The sequence below is a fragment of the Jaculus jaculus genome, chromosome 3 (assembly GCF_020740685.1).
Source record: "Jaculus jaculus isolate mJacJac1 chromosome 3, mJacJac1.mat.Y.cur, whole genome shotgun sequence".
Lineage (NCBI taxonomy): Eukaryota > Metazoa > Chordata > Mammalia > Rodentia > Dipodidae > Jaculus > Jaculus jaculus.
In genome coordinates, this window is record NC_059104.1 from 175505298 (window position 1) to 175521740 (window position 16443).

General features: G+C 51.5%; 1 protein-coding gene across 5 annotated transcripts in view; it reads right to left on the minus strand.

Moving 5' to 3' along the window:
* Positions 1-16443, minus strand: part of Dennd2b (DENN domain containing 2B) — a 183516-nt gene that overhangs the window by 16728 nt on the left and 150345 nt on the right. For all 5 annotated transcript variants that reach the window (XM_004650885.2, XM_004650886.2, XM_045145038.1 and 2 more), the window contains 7 exons: positions 9531-9682; positions 7488-7703; positions 6562-6658; positions 5895-5939; positions 4796-4980; positions 3870-3979; positions 3574-3643 (listed from right to left, as the gene is read on the minus strand). In XM_004650885.2, the coding sequence (XP_004650942.2) occupies positions 3574-3643; positions 3870-3979; positions 4796-4980; positions 5895-5939; positions 6562-6658; positions 7488-7703; positions 9531-9682 (875 nt within the window). The remainder of the gene's footprint in view (positions 1-3573; positions 3644-3869; positions 3980-4795; positions 4981-5894; positions 5940-6561; positions 6659-7487; positions 7704-9530; positions 9683-16443) is intronic.

A 16443-nucleotide genomic window follows, 5' to 3' on the forward strand; every position in this document is an offset into this window, starting at 1 on the left:
TGCATGAGAGCCATATCTGATGAGGACGAAGAACCGCTTCACTAGTTGAGGATGACTCCCAACCTTCGCCATACCCAAGCAGGTCCCCAAAGAAAGATCACCATTCCCGAGGCCAGGGCCAGGCTCCTCCCATGCGCTACACAGGCTTCCTCCTTCCTCCCAGGACAATACAGAAAGCAGGTGGCAATGGACAGAGCAGGGTGGCAGAGGTTACAGGGAGATACGCAGATTCGTGTTCCTAAGGCTGCAATCCACAGGAGGTGACGATGAGGAGAAGGACTTGTGTTTTTTGTTGTTTGTTTGTTTTTGGCTTTTTGAGGTAGGGTTTCACTGTAGTCCAGGCTAACCTGGAATTCACTATGTAGTCTCAGAGTGGTCTCGAACTCATGGTGATCCTCCTACCTCTGCCTCCCAAGTGCTGGGATTAAAGGCGTGAGCCACCACGCCTGGCTCAGACTTCTATATATTTTTAAAATTTTTTTGTTTATTTTATTTATTTATTTGAGCACAACAGACAGAGAGAGAAAGAGGCAGAGAGGAGAGAGAATGGGCGCGCCAGGGCTTCCAGCCACTGCAAACGAACTCCAGACGCGTGCACCCCCTTGTGCATCTGGCTAATGTGAATCCTGGGGAACTGAGCCTCAAACTGAGGTCCTTAGGCTTCACAGGCAAGCACTTAACCACTAAGTCATCTCTCCAGCCCTTGTGCATATTTTTAACAAGACATGCAGCCTTATGCCCCACACTGGCAAATTTTGCAAAATACTCTTTAAAAATGTTTTTTAAAATATTTTTATTTTTATTTATTTATTTGACAGAGAAAAAGAGGGAGAGAGAGGGAACGGATGTGCCACGGCAAATGAACTCCAGACATGTGCGCCACCTTGTGCAGCTGGCTAGCGTGGGTCCTGGGGAATCAAACCTCAGTCCTTTGGCTTTGCAGGCAAATGCCTTAACCGCTAAGCCAGCTCTCTAGCCCAAAATACCCTTTTTTCTCAGTTATTCTTTTCTCCCTTCTTTGATCCACTCCCTAGGCAGACAGAGAACTACCGTTGAATAAGTGTTCTTTAGTGTACCTCAGTCCTGGGTTTGGTAATATACAAAACACTATGAGGCATTCTTATCCCCATCTTAAAGATGAGGCAACTGAGTTCAAAAAGATTAAGCCATTGCCCAAGGCCACATAAACAGACATCTGGAGCAAGCCAGGAGTCTGTTCTAGCATTTGCTTTTTGTGGCCTTACCTCCAGATGTCCTGTTTCTACTAGGAAGGAAAGGAAAGGAACACAAAGACAGGACAGAGGTATAATACAAAGCAAAAGAGGAAGAGGTGTTTACAAGGCGGGCAGTTAGAGAGGGAGACACACACTGGGAGCGCCCCTTGTCTGGAGCCCTTCGAGCAGGCTGGGTGAGCTCACTGGTGTCCGCGCTCCAGCAAGGAGCGGGCAGGACCCTGAGGCTACTTCTGCACTGAGGGGCCCAGTGTGCCTGGTGCAGGCCTAGCTGGGAGGGAGCAGAGCAGCAGGTGCCGGCCCCTCCCGCGGGCTGCTAAGCAAATGCAGATGGGGCTCTTTCAGGCTCCGGACCTGCTGGCCATGCCACGTGTCACAGATCTAAAGAGAAGGCAGAAACTGTTTTTGTCCATATTAGGCCTGAAACTTACTCCTCTCTTTTTCTCTCCCCTCCCCCCTGCCTCCTCTAAAGCCCCGAGTGATTAAATCAAGTGTGTGGGATTTGGGTTAGAATCCTTGTGTCCAATCTACAGGAATGCCGAGCCAGTGCCAGCCCCCTTGGCAGGTCCCCAGCCCAGGCCCTCTCTGAGCACGCCAGGACAAACATGCTCTTCCCTGGGGGCAGCAGGCCCACTGCTAAGGAGCAGTTCTGTTCCATCCACGCTGGCAAAGGCAGCCTTTGGAACGCTCCTCCCTGGGCCCAGGGGGCCCCCGGCGCATGCTGGCCTCTGCCTGGCTCCCAACCTGGCATCTGGACCCCTCCCCGCTTCCCTCAGCCCCACATACTGGGCATTCAACATCCAAATACCCCTTCTCCCTAGACCGCCCTTTGCCAGGATCCAAGAGTAGCAGATGGGTGATGCTCAGAGCCAATTACGGCTCTGCCTTGCATTCTGAGTGATCTTGGACAAGCCATTCCACCTCAGGCTTTCAAGTTCTTTATCCGTAGGTCAGAGATTATAAGAACACATGGGCTAGTACAGGCATTTGATGAAGAAACATCATACACACTTGAAGCATTTGCCCAGGAGCATGATGGGTCCTAAGCAGAAGTTTATTTCCATAACCCTTCTCTTCCATGTTGACCGTCAGCCTCCCCTGCCAGATCAGCACAGGATCTGTGCCCAGCGCATCTTCCTGTACTTTCAGCATAGGGTCTGGTCTCTGATAGGTGTGTGATGCATGTGAATGAATGAATGAATGAATGGCCCCAAATCCTCCTTTCAGGGTTCTTGCTATATATGACTCCTGTGTAGGCTCTCCCTCATCTATCCCTAGATTGGTACCTGTCCAGACCTTCCACCACTAAGGTCTAGAAACCACAAAACATTGTCAACAACCTACTGGGTGACCTCTGGACGCAGTGAAACAGAGGCCCACACCCTGGCCCTGTGCTCCCCTGCTTCTCTGTAGGTCTACCTTAATCTTTTTCTCAGGACTGAAGGAAACAAAGATTGTTCTTTGCAAAATGGCATGGAATTCCGATGCCTTTCCCTTAAGTTCAAAGTATTTCCTCAGGACTCCCAGAGAAGAACCCCTGCCCTTGCTCAGGCTTTGGCCCTCCCAGACTGTGGACAGGGCCCTTCACCTGGCCAAATGTGGACTGTGAAGGCCTTGCTCACACACACAAACCACTGGGCTAACATTGGGGTCACACACACCCAGAGGTCAGTAATCAGAGGCCACAGCTCAAAGAAAGTACAAGTATAGGGCTGAAGAGATGGTTTAGCGGTTAAGACGTCTGCCTGCAAAGCCAAAGGACCCGGATTAAATTCCCCAGTACCCACATAAGCCAGATGCACAAGGAGGCACATGCATCTGGAGTTTGTTTGCAGCGGCTGAAGGCCCTAGTGCGCCCACTCTCACTCTCTCTCTCAAATAAACAAATAAAAATTATAAAGAAGAATCTCTCCTTAAAAAAAAAGAAGCCGGGCGTGGTGGCGCACATCTTTAATGCCAGCACTTGGGAGGCAGAGGTAGGAGGATCACGGTGAATTCAAGGCAACCCTGAGGCTACATAGTGAATTCCACATAAGCCTGGGCTACAGTGAGACCCTACCTCAAAAACAAAAAAGAAAAGAACAAGTACAGAAAGCTAAAAAGATCTGACAGTCCGGTAGAAGGTGATCCGCTCCGTTTCTTATTGCATATGCTCTTAGAGGTTAGGGTCCAACCAGGGGAGCTACTCTGGACTCTGCTGTCTCAAGAATGCCTCATTTGTGCAAGTGTGTGTGAGAGGAAGGCTCAGTAGATTCACTGCAGAAAGACACACAGACACAAACAGACACCCTGGGCCCATCCCCTGCCCACCAGCCTCTGAGGACTGAATGGCCTTACTCACCAGTAAGCGCCTACAGTAGCCAAAGCGTCTACTGCCATCTTCCCCAGTCAGCATGAAAGAAAAGGTCTCGCTGGAACAGGGAAGTGGGAGAGATCTCATATCAGGAAAGTCATCCGAGGAGCCAGGACAAAGCCCCACCAAGAACAGGGACTGTCATCTCAGGAGTGGGAGGAAGGGCCAGGTTGCTGAGAGACAGCAGATTGGGACTGGGGCGAGCTTCATCTAGCTGCCCATCACTGTGTGGGACAAGGAGGCTGTGCCTCCACTCTTCTTTCGGCTAGGCCAGGGGACCTCACCTACTGTACTCTGACACCGGAAGCCAGTCCTTGGCATCTGGAAAGCAAAACTGAGGAATAGCCTTGAGTCTTTCCTCTGCCTCCCGCATCTGTTTGGTGGGTCGGTCCAGCTGTGGGAAGGAGGAATAGGGGAAGAGGTGACCAAGAGATGACCAGGAACAAGGGGTGCTTAGGAAGCAGCTCCTCCTGTGTGCTTGGAAGATGGACACAGTGACAAAGTCCCTGGCCTGCATAGTCTGGTCAGGACAGTGAGATAACCAAGATTTTTTTTTTTTTTTTGGGGGGGGGAGGCACCAAGGAGGCAAGCAGAGTGATGGGAGAGAGAGAACTTTGAGAGGAGGGGCTGCACCAGAACACTGGGAAAGGCCTCAGAAAGGTGCCACCCAGGCTGCCTGGAAGGTGTGAAGGAGCCGGCAGCCACCTGAAGAGCAAGAGCATTTCAGTGCTGCAAGGAGACCAGGCTGGTGGGTGAGCTCAGGAGCAGTCAGAGGTAGGGGCGTAGGGGAGAGTGGGAGGTGACTGCTTCTGGGCCCAGGGTTTCTTTGGGAGATGAGAAAGTGCTGGAATGATTGTGGCAATGATTGTGCAGCTCTGTCAGTACAGTAAAGATCACTGAATTGTAAATTTGAATGGGGGAATTATCTATCACCCATGAATGGTGGAGAGAATGTGAGCGAGAGAGCGTGGGGAGAGTGGCCGAGGTCGCGCTCTCGGGACACTGCGGTCCTGATGAGAACGCACAGGGCGAGGGGCTCTCAGCCCTCGGCCTCTGAGCAAGTGCTCAGGCCCTGCTGCCCTCCAGGCACAGCACAGGCTTGGGCTGCGGTGGCTGGGACACCTAAGAAGGAAGCAGCAGGTGCAGGTGCCAGATGGGCCAGCAGGCAGAAGTGAACAGAAGAGGGAGGAACGGCAGGCGGGCACCTCACCTTGGGAAACTGGTAAGAGACTTCGGGGAGGTAGGTGTTCCGCGAAGGCTTCTTCTTGAGGGACACAACCACGAAGTACTCGAAGAGCTCCCGTTCCTGCCATTCAAGCAGCTCCAGCTCCAGAGTCCGGTAGCTGGGTGCGCGCTTCAGCATTGACTGGATGTGGACCAGGCGCTGCGTGTGAGCTGCGGGCAGGTCTCTCATCAGAGGACAAGCCGGCTGACCCCTCACAGACCTCCCGTCAGCCCTGTCCGCCTGACTCAGGGTCCTGCCTCTGTGGATCACCTCCACAGGCATAAGCCTCGTCTGACACACCTCAAGCTAAAGTTCTAGGGGATAATGGCAGAGAGGAGGAGTCTATACCTACATCTACACCCTCATGAAGACTCTGCCCTAACAGACAGCGGGTGGCCTGGCCCTTCTGGAGTCTCTGAGAGGCTAACAGGACTGCTGAGGCCAGGCTAGCCTAGGGCCATTGCCACCACCTGTGGTAGAAACATCCATGAAAGCTTTATCACTGGACCCCCTGATTAGAGTCCTTGTAGTTGGGCCTTTGGTCTATGTCCCCAAGTCCAAAGTCCTCCTGCTAACTTCCTTGAGGAACAGTGGATGAGGGGAAGAGGGAGCAATTCCCACATACTTAAATTACCCAATGAAGGTCTGAGCAGGGTTTCTAATATAGAAAACACAAAGATTAGTCCAAGGCCTTTGGAATACCAAGGTCACAGGAACTTTCCAGGGAGGTGGCCTTGGGGTCTCCAGAGGACCAATTTCTACAGTCTATGGCACAATTCTTACAACCAGAAAAAGTGCTTGCAGTCTGCACCCATTTCTAGCCCTCCAGACTTATAATATTTATCAGGTAATTCTAGTGCCCAGTACCTAGGGGCAACAGCTTGGGAGGATATGGGCTGAGTCAACAACCTGGCAAAGGGAGCTCAACATTTGGATTTACCATTGCAGGGCCCAGACCCAGGAAGGAACTTCTCTATAGCGTCTTGCTCTGGTGGCATGACAGCTTGCCTGTCTCTTGCCTCAGGCCAGTCTGGAATACTGGGACCACACATGCAGAGGACTGGGATGGGGTTCCAGGCCTCACCTTTGAACCTGTCGTCCGAGTCACTCTCACTCTCGCTGTTCTCATCTGGAAAAGCAACAGAAGGCATGTCTACTTACTGAGCTTCTGCCCTACAGCGAATATGTTTGGTGCTGCCCTCCCCCAACTAAATTTTCTCTCACAAGGGATGAAGCTTAACTAGGTGACTGTGGGACAATGGGAAGATATGTGAGGATACTCCTATCCTCAAGTTGCATGAGACCAGGGTCCCTCACAGCTCAGACCTTGCCCAGGCCTGATCTAGGGCAAGCTGAGGGTCTGTGCTGGGGGCTGAGCCAGCAGAGGCCTACGCCTGGAACACAAGAGCCCTGCTCAGGCAGGCCAAGATTTGAAATGGAAAACAGACCATAATGCTCAGTAAATCTGGCCTTTCCTTTTGCCAGCAGCAGATTCCCATACTAACCTCCCTTTTAGGGCCTCAGAGCCCAAAGCCTGAAGGAACCAGCCCAGGCCAGGGCTGACTTCCCTCACTGGCCCGCCCACCTATGTGACCTTTTTTTTTTTTTTTGGCAGGGCTCTACCCTCCTAGAAAGTAGAAGGATCCCATGACTGGCCCATGGCAGGTAAACTGAAGTCAGCCCTTGCCTCTCCAACTGCCAATGCCTAAGGGCCCCCAGAGGGTGGAATCAGCTTAGGCATCAAGGCCTACCTCGCAATGACGCCGTCTCCAGGCTGGACATAGACAGCTTTTTTAACCTCTTCTTTCCTCTCTTGGCATTGTATATGGAGTTAATTCTTTGGACAAGCTGAGTGAGAAAAGGAGAAAGGTGACCCTAATGCCCACTGCCTCTATTTCCATGCGTGGTGCAAGCTTTCAGCGCTCTCTCTACGCGCTGGGTTGGGTGCAGCACTGGCCTTCCTGCTGAAGCTGCCCAGGTGGAGGCTCACCAGCCTCGTAGCTTCTCCAGCTACCTTGTTTCCCGGGAGTGGTCTCCTGCCCCAAGACAAGGACACTAAACTTAGCTCCCCCGAGGAAGGAACTGTGATCAAACTAGACAGGATGAGAGCTCCTGGGACCCAAGAGTCATTGAACCAACTGAGACAAAGAGCTTCTGGGATGCAAAAACAGGAACAAGGATTCTAGCCTTTCCCCTCTGGGCCTTAACCTGGGGCCCTCACAGGAAGAAGCTAAATTCCCACTATACCCAAGCATTGTTTGCAGGCTAAAAATATCATTTAGCTAAATCCTGCACTTCTGAGCTGAGGACCCGGGTCTAAGCGCCACATGTGCAAATCATTGCTGAAAGCTCTTCAATCTCAAGAGATAGAGAAGAAAGGAGCTGGCCCCAATCCTCAGGTCTCTGGAAGCCTGGGAATGCTTATATGTGCACCCGACCCCCAAATTCACCTATCTCACTCGGGAATGGGGCTTTTCAGCTAGTCTTTTCCTCCTCTAACATCCATACTGCGAAGGCAATGGACCAAGGAAACAAGGGATTCACAACTGACTCAAAGGGAATTGAGGAAACAGCGTAGATTGAGCAAGCCAGGAAGGCAGGCGGACCAGAGCTGAGCTGGCCGGCTGCCCTCCCACCTGCCTCGCGCTGTGCCGTGGGCTCCAGGCGGGGAGGATACCTTGGGAATGCGGCGGGCCCTGCGGCTGGACAGCAGCTCGCTCGTGGTGCTGAGGCTGTCCTCATTGAGGCTGGAGGGTGAAGACGGCAGGCTCAGCTGAGCCAGCAGCAGCATGTCGTCATGGCTATGCCTCTTGGGTAATCGTGGCAGCCGATGGCTCTTTCTCTCGGACCAGTTCCCACTACGCAGGGACTGACTGCTGGGCTTCAGGGACAGCTAGCACAGAGGACAGGATTTGAGAGAGGGGCTCACCACAAATGTCTTGCCAGTACCCATCTGTGGGATCTGGGGGCAGAAGCCAGAGGCTCTCTCCAGTTTCATGCTGGAAATCCTATGTACTGGGAGTTCCTCTTTTAAGACCTTAGCTGCTCAAAGGCCAGGTAAGGGCTAGATTATACAACTGCTTCCCAAAAGAATGCCTCACTACCTGTGCCAGAAAAGCAGCAGCAAGACTAAGAAAGCGAGCTCATCAAGCGAGAAGAACAGAGACAAAGCAGGAAGTGTCCAGAAGTTGCCTGGTCTTTGGGAATGTGGAGGGCGGGGCCTGTCTTCCCACCTCCCCACTGAGCCAGTCCCACCTGCCAGCCTGCTCTGCTTGTGACCCTGGCAGCCTGGCCATGTCCACTTCCTCCAGGGAGAAAAGAGAGTTCTGAGCTCTGGCCACCAAAGCTGGGGCAAAGTGTACCCTTGTACTCATCATGAAGCCCTGGGCTTCCTCTCTCTCTCTCTCTCTCTTTCTCTCACCTTGATCTACATCCCCACCCCTCTCCATCAACATAGATGCTCTGAAGTACAGGACACCTACTTGGCAGTGGATCCCATGCACTGCTGATAAGAACTGTGCCCCCTGAGGATCCCCACATGATGCCTGGATCTGCCTCTCCTCACTCTTCAGCAAACATTCCTTTCTCTCCGCAGCTCCCTACCCAATTAGTCTGTCGATACAAATTCAATGGAAGTCTAGCTGAAGAGGACATTAGAGGGGTAAATGCTTTATGAAAACTACCACATGATTTCAAAGCCAAAAGAAACAACTGCTATAAAATACCCAAGTCCTTTGTGTTGGAGAGATGGCTTAGCCACTAAAGCATTTGAAAAGCCTAAGGGCCCAGGTTTGATTCCCCAGAACCCACGTAAACCAGATGCACATAGTGACACATGTCTGGAGTTCATTTGCAGTGGTTAGAGGCCCTGACATGCTCATTCTCTCCCCGTTCCCATACGTAAATAAAAATAAAATATAAGCCGGGTATGGTGGCGCATGCCTTCAATCCCAGCACTCAGGAGGCAGAGGTAGGAGGATCGCTGTGAGTTTGAAGCCACCTAAGACCACATAGTGAATTCCAGGTCAGTTTGGGCTAGAGTAAAACCCTACCTCGAAAAACCAAAAATAAATAAATAGAATAAAATATAAAAAAGTACCCAAGTCCTTTCATTTGCACAGGTAAGAGTCACCTGGGCAGGTCAGAGAAAGCCTGTCTCCTCGCCCTCCCGACTACTTCTCCCTCGCACCCTGGCAAGACCAGAGTGACCTATGTCTAGCATCCTCCTTTCATACTTTGCCATTCTTCTCACTCTGCCATTCTTCAAACACTCCTTTTTGCTCCCTCCAGCAAGAGGTCCTCCTCATACTGGCTGGATCTCCAACTCCAGCTGTGCGTGCCCACCCCCTCAAATGCCAGAGCAGAGACTTTCTGACCGGGCTGCAGAATGCCAAGACTCCAGCCAGAGCCCGGACTTCCTGTTTCCGCAGAAAGGGAGGAGGACTACTGATGGGAGTCTCCAAGAGCTCTTGATCTGATTTTGCTGCTCAGAACCCAGGCAGCGAGAGAAAGCAAGCACGACCGGACGCCCTGAGCACACATCTCAATGGTTCACGGGGGTTCTGACATGGCAGAGGTCCCAGGGCGCATGACTATCTCCCGGGGCGGCACTCTGCCAGGCACTGGCTGGGGAGCCAGACCAACTGAAAGCCGGGCCCACACCTGGAGAGGACAGGCCCTCCCCGCTGCCCTTGCCCTGCCCACACCACAACGGCATTACCTGCACGGGTGGGTTGTTGTACTTCCTGTCTTGGGGACTCCACATCCTGTGCAAAGAGTCCAGGGAGTTCTCAGACAGTTGCTGGGATTTTCGTCCAGCTCTTCGATTCTTTAAGTCCACATCCTCATACGGATTCTCCTTGGGTAGCTCTCCTGCAGAAGAGGCAAAGTTAACAGAAGAGAGAGCAGGGAAGAAGGAAGCATACACAAACACACACACATTCTCTCTCTCTTTCTCTCTCTCTCTCTCTCTCTCACACACACACACACACACACACACACACACACACGCATACACAGAATTTCTGTGAGTCGAAGAGAAGGGTTTCTGCCTGGCCCTTCAGCTCATGAGTCACACAACTGCCCGTCTGCAGCAGGGAGGCTACAAACAGATCCTGGCTCCAAGTCCAGAAGCTGAGGCCCCTGCTCCCCACCTCCAGTTCATCTCAGCTCAGTGTTGTCTGGCCTCTGCTTTATAAATTCAGGGATTGCACAAGACTGGCTGAGCTGCCCTGCTTGTGCCCAGCCAGAGGACAAAGCCAGCACTACAAGTCTGCCCCTGGCTCCAGCCCCTCTGCTAGTAAAGCCCTCCGGAGATACACATTGCTAGACAGAAATGGCTTTCAGGAGTTCCGTAGCCATCCACTTTCACAACTCTCAGTGGGTCTCCCTGGGACGCAGTTTCAGTCCTCTAACCTACTACACTGTTCAACGAGTCAGGATAGGGGTCTTGTCTGAGGCAGCCTTCAACCAAAAGGATGACAGGCAACAGGGAGCACTCAGTCACTGGTCAACGGATCTCTCTCACCGTAATGTCTGTCTAGCTCCTTGACTGCTGATCTCAGCAGAAAGAGAGCTGTCCGCACTCCCTCTTTGGCACAGCCTCCTGCAGTGACACGGGGGGTGTGCAAGGCTTGGAACAGTCTGCGCCGAGGAGGAGGGGGAGTTCGTGCTTCTAAAAGCTCTGGCAGTGGGCACTGACTGTACTGACGCTACCAATAATCTCAGAAAAGTCCCAAAATAGTTGGTGCCCTTAGAAACCATAACATGGAGCTGAAGAGGTGGCCCAGTGGTTAAGACACTTGCCTGCAAAGCCTAATGACCCAGGTTGGATTCCCCAGTACTGATGCAAAACCAGGTGTGCAGGGTGGTGCATATATATGGAGTGCATCTGCAGCAGCAAGAGGCCCAGGTGTGCCCATTCTCTCTCTCTCTCTCCTTTTCCTCTCTCTCTCTGTCTCTCCTTGCAAATAAATAAAAATCTGTAACATGTTGAGAGCCACTCTATCCCTTTCTTACCAGTTACACCCTTCTACTCCGTTCCTTCCAATACATAGCTAGGCTTTTCTGAAGTGCAATAATATGAACAGCCACCCCAGTCCTCGCTTAATCACAGCAGCGGAATCAAAGGGGTGACAAAGTCCACAGGACCTCCAAGCGATAGCATTCCTCACTCTCCTTCCCCTTTGTCTTTCTGAATCCTTGCCCCATTCCCACTGCCACTGCATGGAACTTGGGACCTTTACTGAAGTAACCCTGGTGGAGCTGGACTCATTCCAGAAGCATGAGCAGCGAGACTTGAGTGAGCTTGGGTGACTGCTGAGCCCCGCTCAAGTCCTGCAGCCTCTGGCCTGTGCCTTATGCCCCACAGCGTCGCAGGCATGTCAAATTGGAAACAAAGGTTGCTGGGACTGCAACTCTCCTAGACAGGACATAGGAGAAAAACCAAATCCAATGTGCTTAGAGATGACTGAAAAAGCTAAGGTTCTCCTACTAAACTGTGGCATCCACTTTTTACTATCATGAGAAATCACAATGGATTCAGGAAATGCCCTTGCAGAGATAGAGGAGTGAAAGGAGGGTTTCAGTCACAGCTAAATTAACTGTACCAAAAGCAATATAAATCTCTGAAAATTTATGAGTCAAGATAGGTCAAGAAGAGATTGGATGAAATGACTCCCAACATTGCACAGTCGCAGCAATGCAGCAGACCTTTTCCTGTAATACAGTCATGCCATTAAAATGACTTGTCTCCATTCCAGGGCCCTGACTAAGCAAAGCGGGCCCAGCACTCTGGCCTCAAGAAGTGGAATCACAAACCAGCATCCCCTGCGTGGCATTCCCAGGCCACCCCATTATGGGGTGTGCTTTGGGAGGAGTGAGGGTAGATTTTCTACTTCTTGATCCCTCTCTAATATATAGTTTGTAAGGGTGAAGGGTGATCCCATAAAACAGTGCGAGCATCACTGTCCAGCTAAGGATGGGGAGAACACTTATTCCCAGGCTCATGAAAGCTAATCTGTCTTGGGTTAAGTGACCAGCCAGAATCCTTATCATTGTTCCCAACCTACAGGCAGACCTGTGTCCATCATTTTTGATCAGGATTGCTTTAAGTTATTAGCATGTTGGGTTGCTAGACTAACCTGTTTATTTGTAGGATATTCAGAAGCAACCCTCGGTTGTAACAACCAAAACAATCTCTAAACATCACCAAACCCCCTGTCAGGGTGGGAGACATGCAGTGAGAAAAGGGAGTTACACAGGCAGATGGCTGGAACTGCCCCTCACTGAGAACCAATGTTTTAGGCTTTTTTCTCCCCGAGGTAGGGTCTCACTTTTAGTTCAAGCTGACCTGGAATTAGTCTCAGGGTGGCCTCAAACTCACAGCAATCCTCCTACCTCTGCCTCCCAAGTACTGGGATTAAAGGCGTGTGCCACCACACCCGGCTTGTTTTAGGTATTTTTAAACTTCCTAATAAGCTTGAGTACCATGCCATGAGTCCTGAGTCTAATTCTTTTTCTTTTCATCCTTTCTTCCTTATCTGTTTCTCTTCTTTCCCTAACATCATTTTTTTTTGGTGGGGGGGGGGGGAGAATGGGAATGCCACAGCCTCCAACTGCTACAAACAAACTCCTGACACATGCGCCACCTTGTGCATCTGACTATACAGGGGTACTGGGGAACTGAACCTGGATCCTTTGGCTTTGCAGGCAAGTACCTTAACCATTAAGCCCACTCTTCAGCCCCCAGAGTTTTAATTAGCAATACAAAATCTAGAGCTCGGGCTGGAGAGATGGCTTAGCGGTTAAGCGCTTGCCTGTGAAGCCTAAGGACCCCGGTTCGAGGCTCGGTTCCCCAGGTCCCATGTTAGCCAGATGCACAAGGGGGCGCACGCGTCTGGAGTTCGTTTGCATAGGCTGGAAGCCCTGGCGTGCCCATTCTCTCTCTCTCCCTCTATCTGTCTTTCTCTCTGTGTCTGTCGCTCTCAAATAAATTGAAAAAAAAAAAAATTAAAAAAAAAATCTAGAGCTCCAAGAAAAAGATGGAAGGATAATGAGGCCCAGAGAAGTAAGTCATGCAAAACTGATAAACTTCAGTGACAACTTGAAGAGACACCTGGAAAATCCCAGTACCACCTCTGAAATGCCTACTTCCTGCCTAGCCCGACTGCCAGCCTCTTTCTTTGCTGATAACTGCGCCAAGCCCCTGCCTCCCTGCTTTGGTCTGGTCCCCCATGCAGCCCTGGCACATTTGCCAGCCCCAACCTCATAGATCATCCCTGATGACTCTTCTGTCCCACAGACAAAATCCCTATCACCTCTGCAGGCAGGGGGGTGGGGAGCAGCTCAGCGGGTGAGGATGTGCGAAGAAGAAGACCCTGGAAGCACCAAACCGAGTTTACCAAGAACATGCAGACCCCAGAGCAAGGTGTGGGAGGCAGCGCAGAGCTTCCTAGAGAGCAGAGCTGGGGGCAGCTGGAGAAGCCAGAGCTGGGTGGAGAGTCCTGGAGAGGCTTTAGCAGGCATGGATGGAGACAGAGCCTGGCAGACTGCAGGGCCTTCACTCGTATTCCTGTCCTTAGGATGGTCCTCACTGCACTTGGAGGAGGACAGAGTGGTCAGCCCTTGTCTCAGACGCTCGGTCTCTGCCCAGCCCCACCTCACCCAGCTCAGCCGGGAAAGCAGGGTGGGGGTGGGAGGCTCAACCTCTTTCCAGTTTGCTCATAAGAGACAAAGGGGGGCTGGAGAGATGGCTTAGTGGTTAAGCGCTTGCCTGTGAAGCCTGAGGACCCCGGTTCAAGGCTCAATTCCCCAGGACCCACGTTAGCCAGATGCACAAGGGGGCGCACACATCTGGAGTTCGTTTGCAGTGGCTGGAGGCCCTGGCGCGCCCATTCTCTCTCTCTCTCTTTCTCTTTTCTGTCTGCCAATCTCAAATAAATAAAAACAAAAAAAAAATTTTTTTAAAGAGACAAAGGGATCCCTAATAATTTCTGTTTTGCACTCTTTTAAAAGAGGTCTGCAAGAGCCCACGCTTAGCATATTGACCCTTCTGAAGGGAGAATACAAGCCCACCAAGCCTGACCCCCACTCTCCCCACAGTTCCTTGGGGTATTACACACACATGAAACACCCCCTTCCCCTCCCTACTGCCTCACAACTGGAAGAACCAGTTTGAAACCAGCATGTGCACCGGAGCCCAGAACAGCCAGGCTTCCTGGACCACAGCCATGGCTGCGGCCTTGGGTCTGCAGTTTCCCTTCCCACCTCTCTTCTGTCTCTAACTAGCTGTTTCTCCTTGGTCTCTGCCTTTCCCCTTCACTTCCACAGCAGGGAAAAGGCCAGGCTGGGGCCCAGCTCCCCAGGGGCCATCTGTTACCCACCCGCCAAGCCATGGCACCAATTCCTGACAGCCCCAGCACTTGCCCCGGGCTGTGCCCCTTGGCTGCTTTGCTTGCAGGTGGCTGCCCTCTGTCCTGATTGTTGCCCAGCTGGGGGTGAACTAGAGAAGGCAGAAAGTAGAGGCTGCAAAGGCTTTGCAGGACAGATTGACTGGCCCTGTCCCCAGCTCGCATCCCACTGAAGTTCCTGGAAGCCCTCCCTGGGCCCCAGCTAGCTGATGAGAGTGGGAATCTTAGCAAGAATGTAGCCGAGGCCACTCCACATAACTCCCTAACAAGCTGCTTCCTTGGGTGCATTTTTCAGTGTCAGGCTCAGAATGCAAACGATTATGAGGCTTTGTAGAAGAGCATCTTCCAAGGGCAGATGTCATGTTAGACAAGCGAGAATTAACAGCCCAAGGAAACAGCAAGACAACACTTTCATTTCAAATTCTTCTACTGCAGATTAGCAGGCAAAACTTCAGCCTGCCTGGAGTGTCCCATCTCATAACCCAAGCATCACATCAAGTGTGGGCCAGGGCCCAGCAAACTCCGCAAGGCCCCTTACTCAAGTCTGCGATGCTCCCGACTTCTAACAGGCCAGTGAGATGTACCCAAAATGGAGATTTAGCATAAGTGCTTTCTGACTCCTTCATAGACCCATTATCACATGCCCGGAACAAAGCTCCCTTTGTCCCTGAGGAATTGAGGTAGCACAGAGCTGGATAATCCAGCTAGAACCAGAGCAGAGGCTGGGCAAAACCAAAAAGGCCCCCGGAAGTCGCAGCCACTGATCAATCCTAAATTGAAAGAAAAAAAAAAAGTGAAACCCAACATTCAGAGTTTAGCAACAAGAGACTCTTGGGATCCTCTATGTACTAAGAGGGCTTCAAATTCTTGAAACTCTCTATGTGTGGGGAAAGGCATAAACCAACCAGAAACTGAAGAGGAAAAAATATTCTCCCATGAATTTCCCTCGAGTCTCTGTGATCAGGTCCTCTGACTGAAGCTGGGCCGCTATGGGATACAGAGAAGGAGAAACATGCCCAGGGCGCTGCCCTGACCATAGACTCAAACCCACCTGCCCACCCCGCAAAGCCCAAACACCCAAGTCAATGCCTGGGTCACTCCCCTGCCCTCTCTCCTATACCCTCCTCCCTTCTTCCTTTCCTCTATTCTCTATAAAATGCTCCAAAGTTCCAGAAGTTAGCCAAGCAATTAGGGAAGACGCCCCAACCCAACTTCACCCTAAACAGTCCTTCCCCCTACCTCTACCTCATCCATCCAAGGAGCCAACAAGACGTCCCTCCCCCATATTTTCTTGCCACTTCATTTTTTTTCCAAAGTGGAAAAAGTTCTAACAAGTAAGGGGCGAACACCCTCTTCCTCTAAGAAAGTCCAGGAAATAGCTCTGTTGTGCAGGACAGGGCCTCTGAAATTCTTTCCCGAAACAACCCTTAACAGAGCCTTGGATCGTGAACAGTGGTGGGGGGCGGGGGGGTTGAAGCCATGCATCTTCTCCTGTTTCAATTCAGTTCGTACAAGAATATATCCCTGCCCCAAATCTTTGGAGAGGGCCTCAGTCCCGCCCGCCAGGTACGCCGCAGGGATGCCAGAGGCATCCTTTCTCTGGCTGCTCTAGCTGCTCCCAAGACTTCCCATGCACGCTAAACAACTTCTGTCAGATGAGCGGATTGGAAAGGATGGAGGGTTTCCTCTACTGGGGCCACCTTCCTCTCTAATGTGTTAACTAACCCCGTGCTCTCCAGCTTTAAGGCCTGAAACCGAGCAAGGCACTTCTGAGCTCAGGAGCAGACAGCACACTCCACTAGTCTATCCTGTACACGTGTTCTGAGCAGAACCAAAGTCCCCTACTAACAAATATATTAAAATGTATACCCAAAACAGCTAGGCATGATGTGTCTGTCATATCCATAATCCTGGTACTCAGAAAGCTATGGCAGGAGAATTGAGAGTTTGAAACTAGCCTGGAATACACAGTGAATTCCAGGCCAGCCTGGACTACACAGCAAGACAAATGGAATAGAAGCATATTGGCTGGGCACAGTAGCACGCCTTTAATCCCAGCACTCAGGAGGCAGAGGTAGGAGAATCCAGTGAGCTTGGGGCCAGCCTGGGGCTACAGAGTGGGTTCCAGGTTAGCCGGGGCTAAACTAAAACCCTACCTCAAAAAAGCCAGGCGTGATGGTGCATGCCTTTAACTCCAGCACATGGGAGGCAGAGGTAGGAGGA